This window comes from Ovis canadensis, chromosome 2 (genome assembly GCF_042477335.2).
Source record: "Ovis canadensis isolate MfBH-ARS-UI-01 breed Bighorn chromosome 2, ARS-UI_OviCan_v2, whole genome shotgun sequence".
Lineage (NCBI taxonomy): Eukaryota > Metazoa > Chordata > Mammalia > Artiodactyla > Bovidae > Ovis > Ovis canadensis.
Genome location: NC_091246.1, coordinates 144,246,971 through 144,268,907, shown reverse-complemented (window position 1 = coordinate 144,268,907; position 21,937 = coordinate 144,246,971). Strand labels below are relative to the sequence as shown.

The window sequence follows — 21,937 nt, the reverse complement described above, 5'->3', positions numbered from 1 at the left end:
TATTTCAATGGGGATAAAAGAGAGCCATCATAACTTTGGGGGAAAAAATAATACTTTACATCTTTTTATATCTTGTCATGCAAACTAGAAGTTGAATTTTTTAAACTCAGTAAAGGAGACATACTCAAATGATCTTAAGATGACAAAAAATGAACATAGGGTTGTTTTCCCACCAGCATGGGTACCTGTCAGTGTACCATACAAAAATCCTCTGTCTCAATACATTATCTGTTGATGTGAGATTTTAGGAGAAAATTAACTAATCTTTATTTCAGCCACTTAATAAAAAACAGGCTACTTCATATTGTGAGCAAGGGTTAATAGCTCTAAGCATATTGGACTCTAAGCATAAACATTGGGTTAATAGCATCGAACTCTAAGCATAAACATTTAACAGTGGTAAGAACTGACTTGAGAAGAAAACCCAAAGTCTAGTATTCCTTAAATAGTTTTATTTCACCATATCATAATGATATGCCAGGGACATTCATATAATGGTTTGCTTATATGTTCTATGTTAACTCTGAAAAGATTCTAAGAATCATTACACGATGACAAATGCCTGGTAGAAACAGAATTTTAAACATTAGTAAAACTTATTTTTAATGCTTTTCCACAAAGAAGATATTGCATTTTAGCTATTTATTATTGATATACTGTATGTTTATATTAAATGTGTGTTTGTGTATAAACCCATATAGAACCTTTAACAGAACTGTAACCTAGAAAAGTATTTTTTAACTATATACTTCAACATCTAGGAAGGAAGTCTCTTCAAAAAATATTGAAAATAAAATCTCTTCAAATAACACTAAAAATAGAATATCTTCAAAGAGTATTTCAAACAAAGAAATAGAAACAAATCTACAATCTAATCTATGGTCATCTTCCTTCTTAAAAGCAAGCACAGGTAATAACATTTATTTTATTTGAGTAACCATAGCTTCTATTTCAGCCTTCCTTCTTTAGGACCTTTGGGATGTTGACAACTTGTAAGTCTGGGGCAAGTCTTAGGAATCAGTAGTTTTTCAAACTCATGTATGGGATGATTCTGATATGCAATCAGGTGTGATCCAGGGGTGTATATTACATAAAATGATAATGATAGAATATTAAAGTTTAGAATGGATTGAAATACCTATGAAAGCAATAACAAGTTTCAGTCATTCAACAGTGGTTTACTGAGTGCCAGACACTTGTTTAGAAGCTGTGGGTATAATAGTTATCAAATAGGAAAGACACTTGCCCCTATGAGGTTCACATAGATAGCCAACTATTAAATAATAATAATACAAACAAGTAAGACAAAGACAGGTCGGGCCGGGCACTATAACGTAAATGGCAGCAGGAGGACTACCTTCGATCTGGGGATCAGGGAGCCTCTCTCATGACCCTCAGTGTTTGTGAATTCAATGAGTCCCTGTGACATCACATGAAGTTCTTAATTCCCTATTATGACCATCTCTGATGACACCAGCGTGTTGGGTCGGTGAACTGGCTGGGTACACGCTGTAGGTTAGAGTGGTCGTGAGTCAACGGAGACTAAAGGAAACAGGTAGATGGCCTGAATAGCCCAGGCATCACACTCTGAGTATCTCTTTGGAGGACGTTATCTTTTGCTTAGAATGAGGAGTTTTCCCAACCTTTTCTTTGGAGAGGGGAGAGCCTGATTTTTCTTAACATTGTCTTCTGTCAACCTTTCCTGGATTTCCTTATTTTCTTCCTTCTAAGACCAGTGTTTCTACATGTTTAAAGTAGCTCATGGCCACACTCCCATCAAAGAAGACATCTCACAAGACTTCCCACACACTCAGAATTCTAAAAGCAGGGGATGATGTAGCACAAGTTCAGGTTGAAACTGTGAAATTCATCTGCAGAGCTAAAGAGTTGGCAAGCTCAATAGTGTTTCCCAAAGAGATAATTTTAGGAAACACAGGGCAAACTTTTTCCAATAGTAGTATATGTTAATGTGTATTAGAAAAAAAATAAGAACGTGGTTAAGAATGTGGACTCTGGAGCCAAACTGACTCCCAAATCTACCTTAATTGGTGGTGTTAAGGTGGGCGAGTTATTTAACCTGTCTCCTGTCTCTCAGTTTCATCTACAAATGGGATAAAAACAGTACACATCTCATTGAGATGTTGACAGAATCATATGATTTAATATGTAGTATTCAGAAGAGTCCTGACATAATATATGCTATGATTGTTATATCTTTTATTAATACCTCTGTCAATTGGGGGTAAATTTTTAAGATTTTTTATTTACTTGTTATCTTTTGGTCATACTGCATGACATGTGGGATCTTAGTTTTCTAAGACCAGGGTTCCAACCTGTGCCCTCTGCATTGGCAGTACGGAATCTTAACCACTGAACAGCCAGGGAAGTTCCCCCGATAATTTTTATGATCTAGCAAAATTTCTAAGTTAAAAAGGTAGATTAAAAAAAGATGCTAAGTAAATAGTATAGCTTACTTTCATATGGTGAAATGGATAAAGTATTATAAGAATTACTAAAATTTCCAAAATATCTATCTCTTAAATATTTCTCTAATATCTCTCCTTCTTTATCACTGTTTTAACAGTACACTATCAACCATCTTTTTCACCTGAACTTTTTTTTTAATGTTTTCTTTTAAAATATTTCAGCTTATAGAAAATGAGCAGAAATAGTGTAAGTACTCCAGTAACTCTTCATATACAAGCAACTGTTGACTTAAGGGGCAAAGATCTCATGATCCTTTACGCTAAGTCAACATGTATTTTCTAAGAATAAGGACAATTTAATTAGTTCGTGAACTCCAAGAAACAAAATTTCTTCTTAACCAATATGTAAGATTGTCTCCCTAATTTAGATGAAGAGCAAGACATACACACTTATATACACAACCATTGAGTCCGTTTTTGGATTTTGTTCCTGAGAATAATATTTTCTAGGTTTTGCTGTCTTTTGGCATATGTGTAGTCAAACAGCAAGTGCTGTTGTGACTTGTCAGTAAATGCAGTCTAAAAACTGCTTAGAAAATTCCTATTGTTAGAATTCATTTTGAGCTGGCTTTTTAACAGCCCATAGGGCCTCTGAATGCAAGATAAGTAAACAAAGTAAGAGGGAATCTGCAAGTTTCCTCTTCCACAGTTTTATTCAGTAAAGTTACTGCTGCGAATCCATACAGAATCCTGGAATCTTCAAACATCTCTGACTCCTACAAGCCTTGAGAAAATGTGAAGGTGTTTCATTTTGTCGCAGCCTTTCTGAGGGTTATGACAAAAGACGGAAAGATGTTATGGTTTCCCCATCTCACTCCCCTTCCAGAATGTTACCTGGACTTTTTAAAGGTGATTTTTTCCCTAACCACCTCTCTCCCTGCTCTTTTTGTCTTTTTTTTTTTTTTTTTTTGGTCTGCCCTCAAATACAATTTCTACCCTGCTTTCCAAGAGTTCCTTCAGAAATTAAAAATCGATCATACTTGTTTCTCTACTTAAATCTTTCATGACTAGCCCCTTCATTCTTAGGATAAAGTTCTAATTCCAAGACTACTGGCCCACAAGAATCCATTATCCAGCTTGTACCCCTCTGGCCACATCTGTCACCATTTCAGCCTCAACTTTGACCCATAATAAGCACATCAAAGTGTTGCTCTGCTCACATTTTTGTACTGGTTCATACTGTCCCCTCTCCTTGGAAAAACTGATCCATTCAGACCAGAATGGGTCTCTCCTTTCTTCCTGTGTTCTCTCATGTACCTGGCATACACATCTTTATCACTGGACTGCCATATTGTTTTACAGTTATCCATTATGTTTCTGACTCCCCAGTTAGAGTGTGAGTGAGTACCTTGAGATCAATGACTGTACATTATAGTGTTCGTGGGGCTCAGTATAGTGCCACACATTGACTGGGTAGCCAAAGTAGTGCTTATGTTTTATTTTCCAGTCATCTATGACTTGACATTAAGAAAAATCATTAATGATGTTACATAACCTCTGGTCATATCTAGAATACTTCACATATATCTGATTTGTGTGTGTGTGTGTGTCCAGGGAGAGGGACAATTTTATTCTTAAGTATCCGTACAGTGACTATCTGCCAAGGAAGAATTACTTTACAGCCTCTCTAGTCTTACTTCCCAAGCTCTTTATTTTACATTTATATTCCCATAAGAACAATTTAAGAAATATATTTCTATGGATAAAAGAGAATTAATTTTTTCTTGAAATTATGTTCTTTATAAACAAAACTATTTCCATTTATTACAGTTTCAAGCACCAAACAATTAACATCAGCTCAGTATTATCAGTTTGTATTTTTTCCTCTTTCATTTAGCAGTTTTATTACCTTTTTTTGGGAAATGGAAATCAGGTAAGTTTATTGCAGTGCTGTTTAGTCATGAAAAAAAAAAATCCAGGACAGGAGAACACCTGGTAACGTGCACTTGCTACATTATAATTTTGGAGTGACCATTGTAAATTTATGAATATGTTTCAATATTTACCAAATTATATATATTGTTTTAGGTGAAATGAGCAAAAATGTAGTCATTGCAGAGCAGGAGAAAAATAATGGACATTGCCCTGAGGATATCAATGATAAGTTGTCTGAATCAACAGATGATGATGGCGAGGATACCAGTGATGAAGATAAGGAGGAAGACAGCAACCCTAAAAAGGATACTCACGCCCCATTGGAGTTAATGACAGAAGTAAGGTTTGCTTCTATAACTCAAAAAACTTAAAAATATTAAAATAGCTAAATAGTATATAGCCTTGAAGACTAAAAAAATAGTTAAAATATCCTTGCCCACACACAGATGCTTACCTGGTTACTCATCTTTGTTACTACTTTCATGAGGGTAGAGATGAGAGAATATTCTGGCAGTGATTCAGATTATTCTGGCAAAGTCAGAAACATGAATAAGAGAAGTTTTGGCATAAAACTCTTCAAGGACCTCTTAGAAAAACTTTCTACCTACTGGGTACCATGCTAGTTACTTGGGATATTTAGAGATAAATAAGAAAGACATGTCTTTACCCTTGAGAACTAACAAACACTTATTATGTTATCTAATGTAATTTATAATATGTACCAGTAGAGATGTTCATAAAATTCTCTGGAAACAGGGAGGATAAAGGGACTAATTGAGAAATGAAGCAGGAGAAACAAGGAGATAAAGGAAGGATTAAGAGGAAGAGACAAGAACGGAATCCTAGAATCTCAAAGGAAGAGGAACATGTAGGAATGCACTTGGTAAACAAAATGGCACTCCTGGCATGGGAAATAGCATTGTCTGTGTGTATCACACACATACAGAGGGTGTAAGAAGGGAGAGGGAGTGGAGGACGGAGAGGGACTTAACAGATTGGAACAGCAGAGGAGAAGCCATGAACTTGAGCACACAGCCTTAGAAATTTCTCAAATAAAACACATAGGGGAAAAAAGGAACATCAGAGACTTTGGGGAGACTGTTGGGTGGTCTAACATATGTATAATTATAGCCCAGATAAAGCGAGGGACCCACTATGTACAAGTAAAACATGTGACAAGGATAATACAAAGGATGAGAAGGGGGGAAATGAAAATGCAGTGTTATTAAGTTCTTACTGTATACATGAAGTTGTGTAATATTAATAAAAGTTAAACTCTGACACCACAACACGTGAGGTAAAACTGTTTTGTTCTCCATAGAATTATCAGTAAACATTTGTGAGCAATTTTTGCACGTGACGTTTCAGGCCTCCATGCTTTTGCTGTTTCCTGTGTTTTGCCAATGCTGTTTCCTATGCCAGGATTGCCTTCTTGATTTGTTTACCAAATGAGTTCCTACATGTAAGCCTAGTGTACATGCAAATGGTTCAGAATGTCACACATAAGCAAGAACAGTCCCCCAAGTGTACTGTTCTTTTTTTTAATAAAAGCTATCCAAATAATAATGGGAGATTAGTCAATTGTGGAGCCTAAGTAAGTAAAAAATATGTAATAATGTTTAATTCTGTGGGGAGAAGATGATCGTGATATGTGGTGTACTTTTTAAAGTTACTGAATAATCTTAGTTTTTGTAAGTATATATATGTTCCTTTATGGGAAAAAAAAAAACCTAAAATTATGTACATGGAGATGTTTAAAACAAACATCTCTGTGGGCTTCCCTGGTGGCCCAGTGATAAAGAAGCCACCTGCTGTTGCAGGAGACACAGGTTCAGTCCCTGGTCTAGGAAGATCCCACATGCCATAGAGCAACTAAGCCCGAGCACCACAACTATTGCACCTGTGCTCTGGAGTCCATGGGCCGCAATTACTTAGCCCACGTGCCGCAACTGCTGAAGCCCGTGCTCTCTAGAGCCTGTGACCAGCCAATAGGAGGAGCCATCGCAATGAGAAGCCCTCACACTGCAGCTGGAGAGTAGCCTCCACTCACGACAACTAGAGAGAAGCTCATGGAGCAACAAAAACCCAGCACAGCCCCCCAAAATAAAATTATCTAGAAAAAATGGATGGTAAAAACAGAGATGCTGTTTAATTGGAGACAGGATGTGTTTGTTTAGCATGTAAATTCCCTACATACAACAAATGAACCTATTTGCAGGGCAGGAATAAAGACGCAGATGCAGAGAACGGACATGTGGGCACAGGGTGAGGAAAGAGGGTTGGGATGAATTGGGAGGCTGGAATTGACATGTACATACTACCATGTATGAGACAGATGGCTAGTGGGAACCTCTGTATAGCACACAGAGCTCAGCTTGGTGCTCTGTGGTGACCTAGAGGGAGGGGATGAAGAGGTGGAGGGAGGTCCAAGAGGAAGGGGACATATGTACACCTATAACTGATTCAGTTTGTTGTATAGCAGAAATTAACACAACATTGTAAAGCAGCTATACCCCAATAAATAAGAAGTTTATAACACAGAAAAATATGTGTTACAAAAACAGAAATACAGACCAATGGAACGAGATAGAGATCCCAGAGATAAACACACACACCTATGGGTACCTTATTTTTTACAAAAGAGGCAAGAATATACAATGGGGCAAAGACAGCCTCTTCAATAAGTGGTGCTAGGAAAACTGGACAGCTCCGTGCAGAAGAATGAAATTACATCACTACCTAACACCATACAGAAAGATAAACTCAAAATGGGTTAGATCTAAATGTAAGACCAGAAACTATTAAACTGTTGGAGAAGAACATAGGCAGAACACTCAATGACATAAAGCAAGATCTTCTATGATCCACCTTCTAGAGTAATGGAAATAAAAACAAAAATAAATAGGTGGAAGCTAATTAAACTTAAAAGCTTTTGCACAGCAAAGGAAACTACAAATAAGGTGCAAAGACAACCCTCAGAATGGGAGAAAATCCTAGCAAGGGAAACAATTGATAAAGAATTAATTTCCAAAATATACAAGCAGCTTATACAACTCAATACCAGAAAAGCAAACAACCAAAGTGGGAAAGGGACCTGAGGAGACATTTCTCCAAAGAAGATATATAGATGGCTAACAAGCACATGAAAAGATGCTCAACATCACTCATCAGAGAAATGCAAATCAAAACTATAGTGAGATACCACCTCATGCAGACAGAATGGCCGTCATCAAAAAGTCTACAAATGACAAATGCTGGAGAGGGTGTGGAGAAAAGGGAACCCTCTTGCATTGCTGGTGGGAATTAAACTGATATAGCCACTCTGGAAGACGGTTATGGAGAGACTCCTTAAAAAGCTGGGAATAAAACCATCATATGACCCAGCAATCCCACTCCTAGGCATATACCCTGAAGAAATCAAAACTGAAAAAGACACATGTACCCCAGTGTTCACTGCAGCACTATTTATAATAGCTAGAACATGGAAGCAACCTAGATAGCCATTGACAGATGAATGGATAAAGAAGCGTGGTACATGCATACAATGGAATACTACTCAGCCATAAAGAGAACACATTTGAATCTGTTCTAATGAGGTGGACGAAACTAGAGCCCATTATACAGAGTGAAGAAGTCAGAGAAATATAAATACCATATACCGACACATACATATGGAATCTGAAGAGATGGCACTGATGAATTTATTTTCAGGGCAGCAGTGGAGAAACAACAGACCTGTGAACAAGGTGGGAGGAGAGGAGGGAGAAGGGGAGATGTATTGAGAGAGTAACAGAAATTTACAATACTGTATGTAAAACAGATAGCCAATGGGAATTTGCTCTATGACTCAGGAAACTCAAACAGGGGCTCTGTGACAGCCTGCAGGGTGGGGTGGGGAGGGAGATGGGAGAGAAGCCTGGGAGGGAGGGGACATGGATGTACCTATGGCTGATTCTTGTTGGTGTATGACAGAAAGCCACAAAATTCTGTAAAGCAATTATCCTTCAATTAAAAAAATTTTTTTAATGTTACTTTATAAAAAAATACAATAAAATAGTAAAAAGAAAAATATATGGGATAAGAGCAATCAATATTGGAAAATATTAAAAATACATAATTCTATTGTCATACAATTATGGACTAAGTTCACAAATAAAAACTGTATCTGAACCTAAGGGATATTAAAGTGATTAAAGTGTTCATGGCTTTGCCAGTTGAATCAACCTAAGTATTCTCAGATTGTTCGGTAGTGTGTGCACAGTGTGGCTACAGTAAAACAGAGGTGAGATGCTTGCTCTGTGGCCCTGCCATTAGAAGTGCTTAAATATTCTTCACTAACTGATTGATTACAGACTCACTCCTAGAAAAACATGTGTAAAAGTTAAAAGCAAAATAATCATTAATGGAATATTTTCTAGGGAGTTTATAACTGACATTTAAATTCTCTGTAAAACTGCATAGCTGAAGAATTTCTTAATGTTTTCCAGTTCCTGAGAGCAGAAATGGGCCACGACTACCATTTGGCAAAAAAATTATGTCAGATGAGTAAGTACAAAATACTTCTCTTTTCCCAATCGTCTCTTTGTTTCTAAATACATTCCCTAATATGTTAGATGGTTTGATTATCATACAGCTAGTGAATTCCCTCATAGTGTCTTGGTGAATCCTTGATAGTAAAAATTGGTATAAGGACTAATTTAAATTAGAATTCTAGAGTAACTTTGAGTGGGATAAACTGACAAGGACGCCATTAGAAGGTATGTCAAAATCATTAGCTTCATGACAATGGGTTAGTAACATATGCCTTTAGTTTCAAAGAAGTGTCATGTAGTAAAACAAGCCTTCCTTAGAAGTGAAGAAGAAGTGAAGTCACTCAGTCATGTCCAACTCTGAGACCCCATGGACTGTAACCCATGGACGGAGGAGCCTGGTGGGTTGCAGTCCATGGGGCCGCAAAGAGTCGGACACGACTAAGTGACTTCACAAGCCTTCCTTAGCATGCAGTTATTCCACAAATATTTGAGTTACCTACCTGCCAGGCTCCTCTGTCCATGGTATTTTTCAGGCAAGGATATCGTAGTGGGTTGCCATTTCCTCCTCCAGGGGATCTTCCTGACCCAGGGATCGAACCCACGTCTCCTGTGTTTCTGAATTGCAGTGTATTCTTTACCACTGAGCACTGGGGAAACCTTAATAAAAATTTTAAAACTTGTGTGCCAGTGCCACTGTTTAGACACTGGGCAAATAATTCCCACACTTAATCTAGTGTCAGACAACAAACATATAATTAGCATGTCATAGATAATAGGTGCTATGGAGCAAAAGGGAAGGAGTAGAAAGTACTGGGAGGAAGCAAAGCAGTTTTAAGTAAGATGGTCCAGCAAGGCTCACTGGAAGCCTAGAGCAAACCCTTGAAAAAGTTGTGGAAATGAGTCCTGTCATCTGAAGAAAGTGTGTTCCAGGCAGGACTAATAGCAAATATACTATAGATGAGCGTGCCTGACCGTGAACAGCAAGGAAGGCAGCAGAACCGGGGCAGATTAAGCCAGGGCACGTGTGATAGGAGATGAGGTCGGAGAGCTTACAGGCCAGGGGCCATGCAGACTGCAGAGCATCTTTCCACAGCTTAAGGACCTTGGCTTTCTCTCTGAGTGAACAGAGAAACCACCGGATACTTTTGAGTAGACGAATGATATGAACCATCTTACTTTTCTATCTGGGTTTTAGAAGTTTGACTCGATGTTCAAAATGGTGGTGGTTTTCTTTGTATTTAAGCAAAGAGAGGTTTGGGAGATTTGCTGAGTTTCTTAACTCTGTGGGTTGATGTTTTCATCAGCTTTGAGGACCTCTTGGCCATTAATTTTCAAAGATTACTTCTGCCATATTCTCTCCCTCTCTTCTATTCCTGAGTCTCCAGTTACACACAAATTAGATTTTTTCCTTGGTGTCCGACATGTGTCTTATACTCTGTTTTTCCATTTCCTTTGATTTCTATGCTTTAGTTTGTATATTTTCTGTTGACCTGTTTTTGAGTTAATTTATCCTATCTTTTGCTGTGTCCAGTGTGCTGTTAAAACTATATGGTGAATTCTTCATTTCAAGGATTTCATTTTCCAGTTTTAGAAAGTCCATCTAGTGGTTGTGAAAGACTCCAAGTCTCTGTCAAAACCATAATCTTTTCAACTATTTTACCCTTTTTCTCTTCGTTAGTCTTAGTTATTTTAAAGGAGAAAATGGCAGTTCTACTATTAAACTTTATTAATGACAAGTCTTGAAATATTAACTATTGTAGACCTGTTTTGTGGTTAAAATCTTTTAGTGACAATGTGGTGTAGGGACGTGGGGTCTACTCTTCCTTGCCTCACAGAGTCCCCACTGTGGATACAGTACTTCCTAAGTACTAAGCTAATTTTTAAAATCGATTTCTTGAATACATTAACACTACCTATTTTATATCCAGAATAATTTGCCTTGTTTAATCCTTTCAAGCACTTTTGACCTTTAGAACCATCAGATAAAATAATTTGATCAAAACTATTTTTGGTGGCCCACAAACATAGAATTTCCAATCAGAAGGAATCCTTAGAGAATCATGTCCAGTCCTCCCTTTTTATAAGTAATGAGACCAAAGCAGAGAGAAGGTTAAGCGGCATGTGTAGCCCTGCTCAGGGAGTAAGTGACAGCTGGAGCTGGAACCCAAGCCTCCTCCTCCCACAACTGCCTTTCTTCTCTGTGTGGCTGGGACAGAAAGGAGTGATGCTCTAGCTCCAAATTCTCTGAGTTTTTCTTGTGGAGTCAAATTGTAGGAAAATGTATATATTATTTTTGTTTTTATACCTATCAGTTATTTTAGAAAAGCCTCTGGCCGAAGCTTGCAAAATATAAACACTGACATCACCACATTTGTCAGTGAGTCTTGGCTGTTAGCCCTGCACTGTAAACAGCAGGTACTCAATAAAATGCTTGTGGGCCTTAATAAAATGCAATGCACAGGCACTAGGTGCCAGGTAAATGAGGATGAAAAAGTTCAAACAGACCTATCTTAATGGGATTATATTCCTTTTAAAAACTCCCTCCCTTCCTTTCTTCCAGCCAATATACATTGAGCACTAACTCTGTACCAGACATTATGCTGGGAGCTGGAGAGAAAGCAGAAATCAGACCACACCTTCTAAAGTGCTCTAAACCCTTCTGGGGTTGACATCAGATGTGGTTTGGTGTGGTTTGCACCTTTACTGACTGACTCATCCAGTAATACTGTTTACTCTTTTCTACCCTCGGCAAATAGTGGTGCCTCTACAACTGAGGGTTAAATTCTAGGAAAGGATGCTATGGAGGGTCCTAAGACAGGCACCACTTTCCAGGGAGCCAGATGAGAAAGAATTGCTCCCGAGAGGAAGAAGAGGGAAATGTGGGCCAAAGGACCCAGAGAGTGGGGGTAGAGGACAGGGAGTGCAAAGTAAGACTGGCTGCCCCTGACGCAGATTGCCAGTCAAGGGTGTGGAATGAGAGAAGCCCAGGCTTTGCAAAGCCAGGCAGATTGAAGGCAGAAGGCAGAGTTGTAGACTGTCTCAGGAAAAAGCAAGTGCTATTTCTTTGATGCCAGTAGGAATGCTTGGCTGAGGGCTGCCTAAAGTCCCTCTCTGTGTTCAGAGCAACAGAACAATTTTTTCATCATCTAGCATGCACCCAAAAATATATATAAATTCTTACAGCATAGATATTATATTCTAAAATTTATCGCAGGATGTTGAATATTGTCCCCTGTGCTATACACTAGGACCTTGTTGTTTATCCATATTTTATATAATAGTTTGCATCTGCTAACCCCAAACTCGCATCCTATTCCTCTCTCACCCCCTCTCCCCCTTGGTAACAAGTCTGTTCCCTACAGCATAGATATTCTTTGTCTCTTTTGTTCCCCCATCTTCTAACTTTTCCACAAAACAATCCACCTTTCTCTCTCTATATATATATATATATTCATATATTTATAAATTTACTCATGTAAACATAGATTATGTGTTTACTTTTTATGTTTTTATATATATATGTATTGAGCACCTACTATGGGAACATTCTTGCATACAGTTTTTAATTCTTACAGTTATGTGGGGCAGATAGGATTAACCCTATTTTACTAATGAGGAAAGTGAAGGTAGCATGGAGAATTGATTTACCCAAAGTCACACAGCTTCCCAGTGGTAAAGCTAGATCCCACGTCTGACTTGAGAGCCTATGATTTCTTGCTATATTTCCATTTCTTCATTTGAATAATAAGCTTATATTTCTGGTCAAGCAAGCAGAGACTTGAAAAAGAAGTGCTTTTATGAATCAATCAGATTGAAATGGCTCCTGTAAATTGACCAATATATATTTTTGTTTGTATCTAAGGCAACTAATTTATATGAAGTAATATATCTTTGTCCCTTCAGAGGTATCTTACAAATTCACTCTCTTGAACAGCCTCCAGTTCTTGCCATCCAATCATGGTATGGTCATCTGTATCTTTACTTGGGTGCAGGGCTTCCCACACTGCATCTAAAACTTTTGCTGGTGAAGGCTTGGAAAAGTGGTTTTTAAATGAGACTGAAAGTCAGGAATACCAGGTACTTTTCTTAGTTCAACTCATGATTGACTGTGAGATTTTCTGTCAGTCTTCCCATTTCTTGGTCTCTTTACTTGCAGCCGAGTCATCTCAGGGTGCCAGCACTTTAGCTCACAGGCAGTCTGAGATTCTATAAAAATAACGTGTAAGCCTGGAAGACCTATTTCATCAATTATAATAATTGTAAATGTTTAAGAATAATGGCCTGAAAAACAAAATGGTTCTCGTCATTATGCATCTAACACAAAAACAGACGTAGCTTCAGATACAGAAGAGAATTTTTATAAAGTTTTCTATTTCTTTTCGAGTAAACTAATCACCCTTTCTTGGGGTATAATTTTATCAAGGCATGAAAGACTGCTTCCTACCCAGTCATCTATATTCATTTATTCCATTATTTTTTTTTAATGTTTTGAGGTCTCTCGCTCTGTCAAGTACTCTCTTAGAGCTGCAACAGTGAACAAGACCAGCGTTCTGTCTACCCTAAAATCGCCTGCCATCTGAGGGCCTTAGAGCCCCGTGGAACTCAGAGCTTGCCCCACCCCCAGCCCCAGCACCCTGCCCCAGCCCTTCAGCCAGAAGGAAGCATCCACTGCACACTTAGGAAGGAACCAAGCCTTTCTCCAGGCTGAGAGTCACTCCAGGAAAACTAATTATCAACATTTATTCAGTGCTTACCATGCAGCAAGGCCTAAACTAAGTACTTTGTCTGTGTTATCACCTTTATTCATCAGATATCCTGATGTGATCAGTAGTGTTACTGTAGATAAGGGAACTGAGGTACAGAGACATTAAATACTTTCCCCGAGATGACCCAGTTAGACAATGGCAGAACCAGGTTTCTCATCTGACAGTCTTTCTTCAGGGTCTGTACTGGCCTCTGCTTATGGGCCCTGGTTGGGAAACAACCCCAATGGCATGGGCTAAGGGCTTCTCTTGCCTTTTTACAAAGCCTAGTGACCTGTCAAAAAGTAAAAGAGTTTTTTATTTATCACCTAGGATGAATATTGGGGCATCCCTGGTGGCTCAGTGATAAAGAATCTCCTGCAATGCTGGAGACCTGGGTTCGATCCCTGGTCAGGAAGAACCCCTGGAGGAGGAAATGGCTATCCATTCCAGTATTCTTGCCTGGAAAATCCCATGGACAGAAGAACCTGGTAGGCTACAGTCCATGGGATCTCAAGAGTTGGACACGACTTAGCAACTAACCCACCACCACCAGGATGGATATTGCAGGGCTGAGTTTCAAAGCAGATACATTCCCTCACTCTTAAAATTGACAGCTGCCAGCAGTTTTTGTTATGAAAATAGCTGATCCTATACTCCATTCCCATGGAATAATCCTAACTCCAGCATGAAATTTTCTACGTTGTTTTCCAGGGAATATTAGTTCAAGATTGCTTAATAAATATTTCACCAAGAAGGATTCCATGGGAATAATAAATTAGGGAAACCATATTCTCTTCTCTGTAAGATACATACTCGTTCTGAGCATATTAATGGCTATGTAAAATCCTGCAGTTGCTCCTTACTGTAAGCTTTGATTAACTTCATTTAACCTAGTTTCCCACATACATATTAACATCTTAAGAAACTAGTGTCTCAAGGAGCAAGTTAGAGAAACTCTGCTCTAGGAAGAGGCTTAACCTCACAGAAAGATTTAGACTGCTAATGATAAGCATGTTTTAGTTCAAGTTAAAATGTGTAAAAAGTCACTTTTATTAAAGCCTTAAAAGATGTATAAATACCCATAGAATCCTTAAAAGCAGATTCTGAGCAGGCACATACTCATGCTGACCCAGACTGACGGTACATTGTTATGTTAGTGGATTAGAAAATAAAGATATTGGTTTAGTGTGTCGGGATGAAAGTCATGGCGTGAGGTCCTCTGAGCCACTGGGGCCTAGTTGAACCATCCCACAATTCTCACTTTTAGCCAGGCAAATAGCACACTTGATGTTTCAGTGCCCCCTGGGGGCCATCAAGATATTACACAGAAATCACAGCACTCAATGGATGATGCAGAATTATGAATACGCCTCAAGGCAGGTAAGAAGACGGCAGAGAGAGATCTGTAGAGCAGGATCTGGAAAAAATAAGTTAACTAGTCTAGAAAAGTCTGAAACAAAAGGTATAAAGCTTTCTGGCTTCTGGGACATCGGTACATTAGACCAACAGGCCTAAAAAATTCTATTGATTTAGTCCAAAGGAAAGATGACACATTCACATAAAGGATCAGCAAAAAGGAATAAATAGCGCTTAAAAACAATGGATCTGATGAAGAGGTGAGAATGCTGTTAAGTAGGTGATGACTGGGCGTCATTAGCAAAGTCTCCATGGATTACAGGATTTGCACCTTGTATGGGAAATGATTATAGTCAAGAAACAGCATGGCTAAAGCCTTTGAGGGATGTCTCATAGTGATGGAGACTGCATTTTTTGGACAGGTGGTAGAAAATATAATGAGGATTATTTCCCTTGCAAAGTACCTAAGATAAGTAGAGCATTTCCTCTGTTTGCACTTGGATGTTCCTGTGGTATAACTGTTAGTGTTTTTGCTTTGTGCATTTTCACTTAACTGATTGACAGTTTCAATCTCATACTGAAGAGGCTGTTTGCTGAAACACTTGGAACGTTAATAACACGCATTGTGTTGTCCATTTGCAGTCCTAATCTATGAACCAGAAAATCCTGAAGCCAAGGAGTTTTTCTCACTGATTGAAGAAATGCTGCTGATGGGTAAATTTAAAAATTTAAATTCCTTCTTTCTCATAGAATTATGATAAATCACTATTTAAAAATCCATTATCCCGGAAAACTGGCAAAGTTACCTCCTCAGGAAGTGGTTAAGAAAAGGCAAAATGATTATCTCAGATGGTTTCATGAAACCGGCTTTTCCTCTATGGGTGGTCAAGATGACTCCATTTCCTCTGTGGGGTGGAATTGCCCAAGCAGAGCAGGCTCCCTGGGCAGACAGTATTGGGCACTGACAGAGTCCCCAGAGGGAACAGTTCCTGCTAATGCCCCAGGAACGGAAAGGATTATCCCACCGTTCCCAGTCTGTACCCTCTACATTACCCTGAATCTCACTTTACTCTTATTCTGTTTAAGTAAGAAGTTGACAGTAGTAAAAAAAAAAAAAAATTGTAGACCAATGTTTTAAATATATTTTTAATCCACAATCATCTCTATGCTAGTAAAAAATATGTTCTTTGTACCACTGCTTTGACCCTCAGCTCAGTTCTCACATTCTAAAACTATGTACTTCAAAAAAAAAAAAACAAAACTATGTACTTCTTGATGGAGGGGGAAACAAGGAGGATTATGATTTTTCAGGGTAGAAATATTGAGAAATATTTTAAACAAGTCTCTTCCTTTCTGTGGCAGAGAAAGCACAGAATCTTGAGGAAGATAATGACGAGAGTGAAGAAGACAATAGTGAGAGGGAAGGAGAGAGCACTGAGGATCCAAGTGAAGAGAGCTCTGATGAGTGTGAAGATGGGTGACGATAGTTGCTGCTGTAGTTTAATCTTCATGTATTTCATTACTGTATACTGTGGAAATATAAAGAAGAGAGCTGCATTTCAGTCTAATTGTTCTTTATTTGGCATAGAGTTCCTTCAACTTATCCACATTAGCTTGAGCTTAACAGTTAGATTTCAACTCAACGTGAGCTGCTCAGAAAGCGAAATAGTCATTGAAAACTTAAAAGCAATACCAATGTGCCAGGTACTGTTGTATACACGTTAATTTGTTGAATCCAACAAAACCATGCGAATAACACTATCATTGTCCCCATTTGACAGATGAGAAAAACTGAGGCACATAGAGGGTGGGTCATTTGCCCAGCATCCTATTCCTGTTGATCAGTAGAGCCTTGATTTTTATATGAACATTATGGCTCCAGAAGCATACTCCTAGTCCCTACCATGTCCAGGCACTTTTATTTATATCACTTATTTCATGTTCTTTATAGCATGTATCAGTACCTGAAATTCTTATTTACTTTTAAGATTTTATTTTATACTAGAGTATATTTGATTTGCAATGTTTGCAATCACAGCAAAGTGATTCAGTTATTCAGATTCATATACCTATTTGTTTTGTAATTCTTTTCCAGTTTAGGTTATTGCAGAGTATTGAGAGGAGTTCCCTGTGCTTATAGAATAGGTTTTTGTTGGTTATCAATTTTAAATATAGTAGTGTGTATATATGTCAATCGCAAACTTCCAATTTATCCCTCCCCCAACTTGTTCTTTTTATCTTTTTCCTTCTTGTCAGAAAATGTAACCTCCACATAAGCAGGACTTTGAGTCTTTTTTACCATTATATCACTAGCGACTGGACAGGTGCCTGGAAAATAACGGGATGTGTATACCAAGTGAATGAATGAACTGAAAGTTAAGGACAATGTTTATATTCTTTCTAAAAACATTTATAAGACTTTATTATACTTTTATGTATCTGTTACATTATTTTTCTGATTCTGTATTCCTTGATGAATTTCTGCCACCTTCAAACTAGGTTATAACGTAACTGAGGTAAAAATGAGAAAAATACTCCTAGTTAATTTGTTTTGAGTGTGCCAATCTGATTTGGGGTTAGGCAGTATGAGTTTTTATTTTTATATCAGCACAATGTCATGTCATATCCAAAATGCTTGAAGCATAATTCATTCTTTGGGCATTTTGTAGCATGCTAACATTCAGAGAAAGAAATCCTGCTGCACCATTTTCATAGAACTGTCTGAAAGAAGACAGGTATGTATAATCATCTAGTTGCATAAAGAGTTGGATAACACTGCAGGGCTGGCTGACAGAGCCCACAAGAACTGCTTGTTCTTTTCATTTGTAGGTTGTTTGTTATTCCTCCTATAACCACCACCATATGTCGATCAGGGCTTCCCTGGCGGCTCAAACAGTAAAGAATCCGCCTGCAATGCAGGAGACCTGGGTTCGAATCCCCTGGAGGAGGGCATGGCAACCCACTCCAGTATTATTGCCTGGAGAATTCCATGGACAGAGGAGCCTGACAGGCTACAGTCCAAGGGGTCGCAAAGAGTCGGACACAACTGACCAATTAAGCATATGTCGATCTAATGCCACTTACCTGACTTTGGAGTCCTCCCCATAAGAAGTTTTTAAATATCCTAAAACTGATATTGCAGACTAAATGAATTACACTGGTAAAATTTTAGTTTTCTTTTTAAAGGCCAGGAAGGTTCTGAGGAAGAAGCTCTCTGAATAAAAAGCCATGATATCATAGGTCATATTATAGCTAAATCTAAGAATTTTTGAAGTTTGATCATGCAGAATAATCTGTATTTATGACCACCCTTATGGCAGAAAGTAAAGAGGAACTAAAAAGCCTCTCTGATGAAAGTGAAAGAGGAGAGTGAAAAAGTTGGCTTAAAGCTCAACATTCAGAAAACGAAGATCATGGCATCTGGTCCCATCAGATGGGGAAACAGTGGAAACAGTGTCAGACTTTATTTTGGGGGGCTCCAAAATCACTGCAGATGGTGATTGCAGCCATGAAATTAAAAGACACTTACTCCTTGGAAGGAAAGGTATGACCAACCTCGATAGCATATTGAAAAGCAGAGACATTACTTTGCCAACTAAGGTCTGTCTAGTCAAGGCTATGGTTTTTCCTGTGGTCACGTATGGATGTGAGAGTTGGACTGTGAAGAAAGCTGAGTGCCAAAGAATTGATGCTTTTGAACTGTGATGTTGGAGAAGACTCTCAAGAGTCCCTTGGACTGCAAGGAGATCCAACCAGTCCATCCTAAAGGAAATCAGTCCTGAGTGTTCATTCATTGGAAGGACTGATGTTGAAGCTGAAACTCCAGTACTCTGGCCATCTGATGGGAAGAGTTGACTCACTGGAAAAGACTCTGATGCTGGGAGGGATTGGGGGCAAGAGGAGAAGGGGACGACAGAGGATGAGATGGCTGGATGGCACCACCGCTCGATGGACATGAGTTTGAGTGAACTCTGGGAGTTGGTGATGGACAGGGAGGCCTGGTGTGCTGCAATCATGGGGTCACAAAGAGTCGGACACAACTGAGCGACCGAACTGACTGACTGACCCTTTATCCATAGTCTTCATCCTACTTGCACTCCTTACTTGGTGTAATTCAGGGTGTTGGCATAACCTGACATAGACATGCACATCTGAACGTGGTAGCTAAATAATACAATAGCTAAACATAATCTGCAAAGTATTTTTTGTATTATTTTATATTATTTAATTTACTAACTTCTCAGTCCTAAGAGCATGTTACTATATTTTCCCTTTTGGTTATACAGATTGAATCTGGGATGCTGGGTGTATCCAAGGATAAATGTTAACTGGGGTACTGGAATTCAGATGAGGAAATTAAGACTATGAGATGCCAGGTTATATTTTAGTATGAGAGATCTAGTGAATCTTGAACCCAGTGTTTCATGTTGCTTCACACATAGCTAAACTATAGGTGAATCAGCGCACAAGCAGTGTCTGTGAAGACAGTTCAGTTCCAGACCTGTGCCTTCTTCAGAACATTACAGTGGTGGGAAGGAACCCAAACATTCAATAGCTTGCAAATGTATGAGAATATCCACTCAATGGACTTACGATGGGAACCCAATAATATAATTTCATTTATTTATTCAATCAATATTTACTGAAAGCCTGTGGAGAACAAAACCCGGTCCCTGCTTTTAAAGAGTACTGGTGTAGTTGAAATGCAGGGTGACAGACACTGCCATTGAGGAAGGCCAGGGTGCTAAGGGAGAATACAGGAGGGGCACCTAAACCAGGCCAGGTGTCCAGGGAAAGAAAGCATTCAGAGGGATGTGGAGTCTAAGCTGAGAAGGTAGAATGAGGAGAAATTAGCTACAAGGAGAGGATATGGGGAAGAGTGTTCTGTTAGTAGATTCACCTGAGTCCAGAGAGCAAGGAGGCATGGTTGGATTGCAGAAGGAAAATGGACCAGTTAGAGCCAAGACAGATGAAGCTATAGTAATAAAGGGGCTGGGGAATGGAGGATCTTACAAGCCATGTTAAAGTTCGAATTTTATCATTAAAGTAGTGGGAGGCCATTGAGGGATTTTAAAGAAAATAATGGAGATACGTTCGTGAGGTTACTCCTTTCTGCCCGTGGACGCCGCCGAGAAAGCATCGTTGAAGTCTTCCCCGCCTCCACTGCCGTCATGTCTAAATCAGAGTCTCCCAAAGAGCCCGGAACTGCTGCGGAAGCTCTTCATCGGAGGATTGAGCTTTGAAACAACCGATGAGAGTCTGAGGAGCCATTTTGAGCAATGGGGAACGCTCACAGACTGTGTGGTAATGAGGGATCCAAACACCAAGCGATCCAGAGGCTTCGGGTTTGTCACGTACGCCACGGTGGAGGAGGTGGATGCGGCCATGAATGCAAGGCCACACAAGGTGGACGGAAGAGTTGTGGAACCAAAGAGGGCCGTCTCAAGAGAAGATTCTCAAAGACCTGGTGCCCACTTAACTGTGAAAAAGATTTTTGTTGGTGGCATTAAAGAAGACACTGAAGAACATCACCTGAGAGATTATTTTGAACAGTATGGGAAAATTGAAGTAATTGAAATCATGACTGACCAAGGCAGTGGCAAAAAGAGAGGCTTTGCTTTTGTAACCTTTGATGACCATGACTCCGTAGACAAGATTGTCATTCAGAAATACCACACTGTGAATGGCCACAACTGTGAAGTGAGAAAAGCTCTGTCTAAGCAAGAGATGGCTAGTGCTTCATCCAGCCAGAGAGGTCGAAGTGGTTCTGGAAACTTTGGTGGCGGTCGTGGAGGTGGTTTTGGTGGGAATGACAACTTTGGTCGTGGAGGAAACTTCAGTGGTCGAGGTGGCTTTGGTGGCAGCCGCGGTGGTGGCGGATATGGTGGCAGTGGGGATGGATATAATGGATTTGGTAATGACGGAAGCAATTTTGGAGGTGGCGGAAGCTACAATGATTTTGGCAATTACAACAATCAATCTTCAAATTTTGGACCCATGAAAGGAGGAAACTTTGCAGGAAGTTCTGGCCCCTATGGTGGTGGAGGCCAATACTTTGCCAAACCACGAAACCAAGGTGGCTATGGTGGCTCCAGCAGCAGCAGTAGCTATGGCAGTGGCAGAAGGTTTTAATTACTGCCAGGAAACAAAGCTTAGCAGGAGAGGAGAGCCAGAGAAGTGACAGAGAAGCTACAGGTTACAACAGATTTGTGAACTCAGCCAAGCACAGTGGTGGCAGGGCCTAGCTGCTACAAAGAAGACATGTTTTAGACAATACTCATGTGTATGGGCAAAAAACTCGAGGACTGTACTTGTGACTAATTGTATAACAGGTTATTTGAGTTTCTGTTCTGTGGAAAGTGTAAAGCATTCCAACAAAGGGTTTTAATGTAGATTTTTTTTTTTTGCACCCATGCTGTTGATTGCTAAATGTAATAGTCTGATCATGACGCTGAATAAATGTCTTTTTTTTTTTTTTTAATGTGCTGTGTAAAGTTAGTCTACTCTGAAGCCATTTTGGTAAACTACCCCAACAGTGTGAAGTTAGAATTCCTTCAGGGTGATGCCGGGTTCATTTGAAATTTATTTACAAACCTGCCTGGTGGAGAAGCTGCTGTCTTCAGAACCTTGGTGTAGCTGATCTGACAGTTACTGTGTTGTGACCTGGAGTTCACCACTAAAAGGGTCACCCATGCAAAGTCATGGAGGTTTTTTATTTTTTTGGTTATTAATGATTGTTGGCACATCCTATGCAATATATCTAAATTGAATTATGGTACCAGATAAAGTTATAGATGGGAATGAAGCTTGTGTATCATCCATTATCATGTGTAATCAATAAAAGATTTAATACCCTCTTGAAAAAAAAAATAAAGAAATAAAATAATGACTGTATTTTGGAAACAGCATTCTAGTAGCCAGATAGAAAAACTTGTTCTCAAAC

At 39.1% G+C, this 21,937-nt stretch overlaps 1 protein-coding gene and 1 pseudogene across 15 annotated transcripts in view; both read left to right on the top strand.

The window, feature by feature from the left end:
• Window positions 1-16,551, top strand: part of ERICH2 (glutamate rich 2) — a 55,312-nt gene extending 38,761 nt beyond the window's left edge. For 8 of the 15 annotated variants that reach the window (XM_070292264.1, XM_070292263.1, XM_070292259.1 and 5 more), the window contains 5 exons: window positions 762-910; window positions 4,515-4,699; window positions 8,849-8,906; window positions 15,637-15,708; window positions 16,357-16,551. In XM_070292264.1, the coding sequence (XP_070148365.1) occupies window positions 4,520-4,699; window positions 8,849-8,906; window positions 15,637-15,708; window positions 16,357-16,475 (429 nt within the window). In that variant the 5' untranslated portion in view covers window positions 762-910; window positions 4,515-4,519 and the 3' untranslated portion in view covers window positions 16,476-16,551. The remainder of the gene's footprint in view (window positions 1-761; window positions 911-4,514; window positions 4,700-8,848; window positions 8,907-15,636; window positions 15,709-16,356) is intronic. The other 7 variants (XM_070292261.1, XM_070292260.1, XM_069577296.1 and 4 more) reach the window with 2 other exon arrangements.
• A 3,529-nt stretch (window positions 16,552-20,080) lies between these two features.
• Window positions 20,081-21,211, top strand: LOC138433890 (heterogeneous nuclear ribonucleoprotein A1-like; annotated as a pseudogene).
• Window positions 21,212-21,937: the final 726 nt, after the last annotated feature.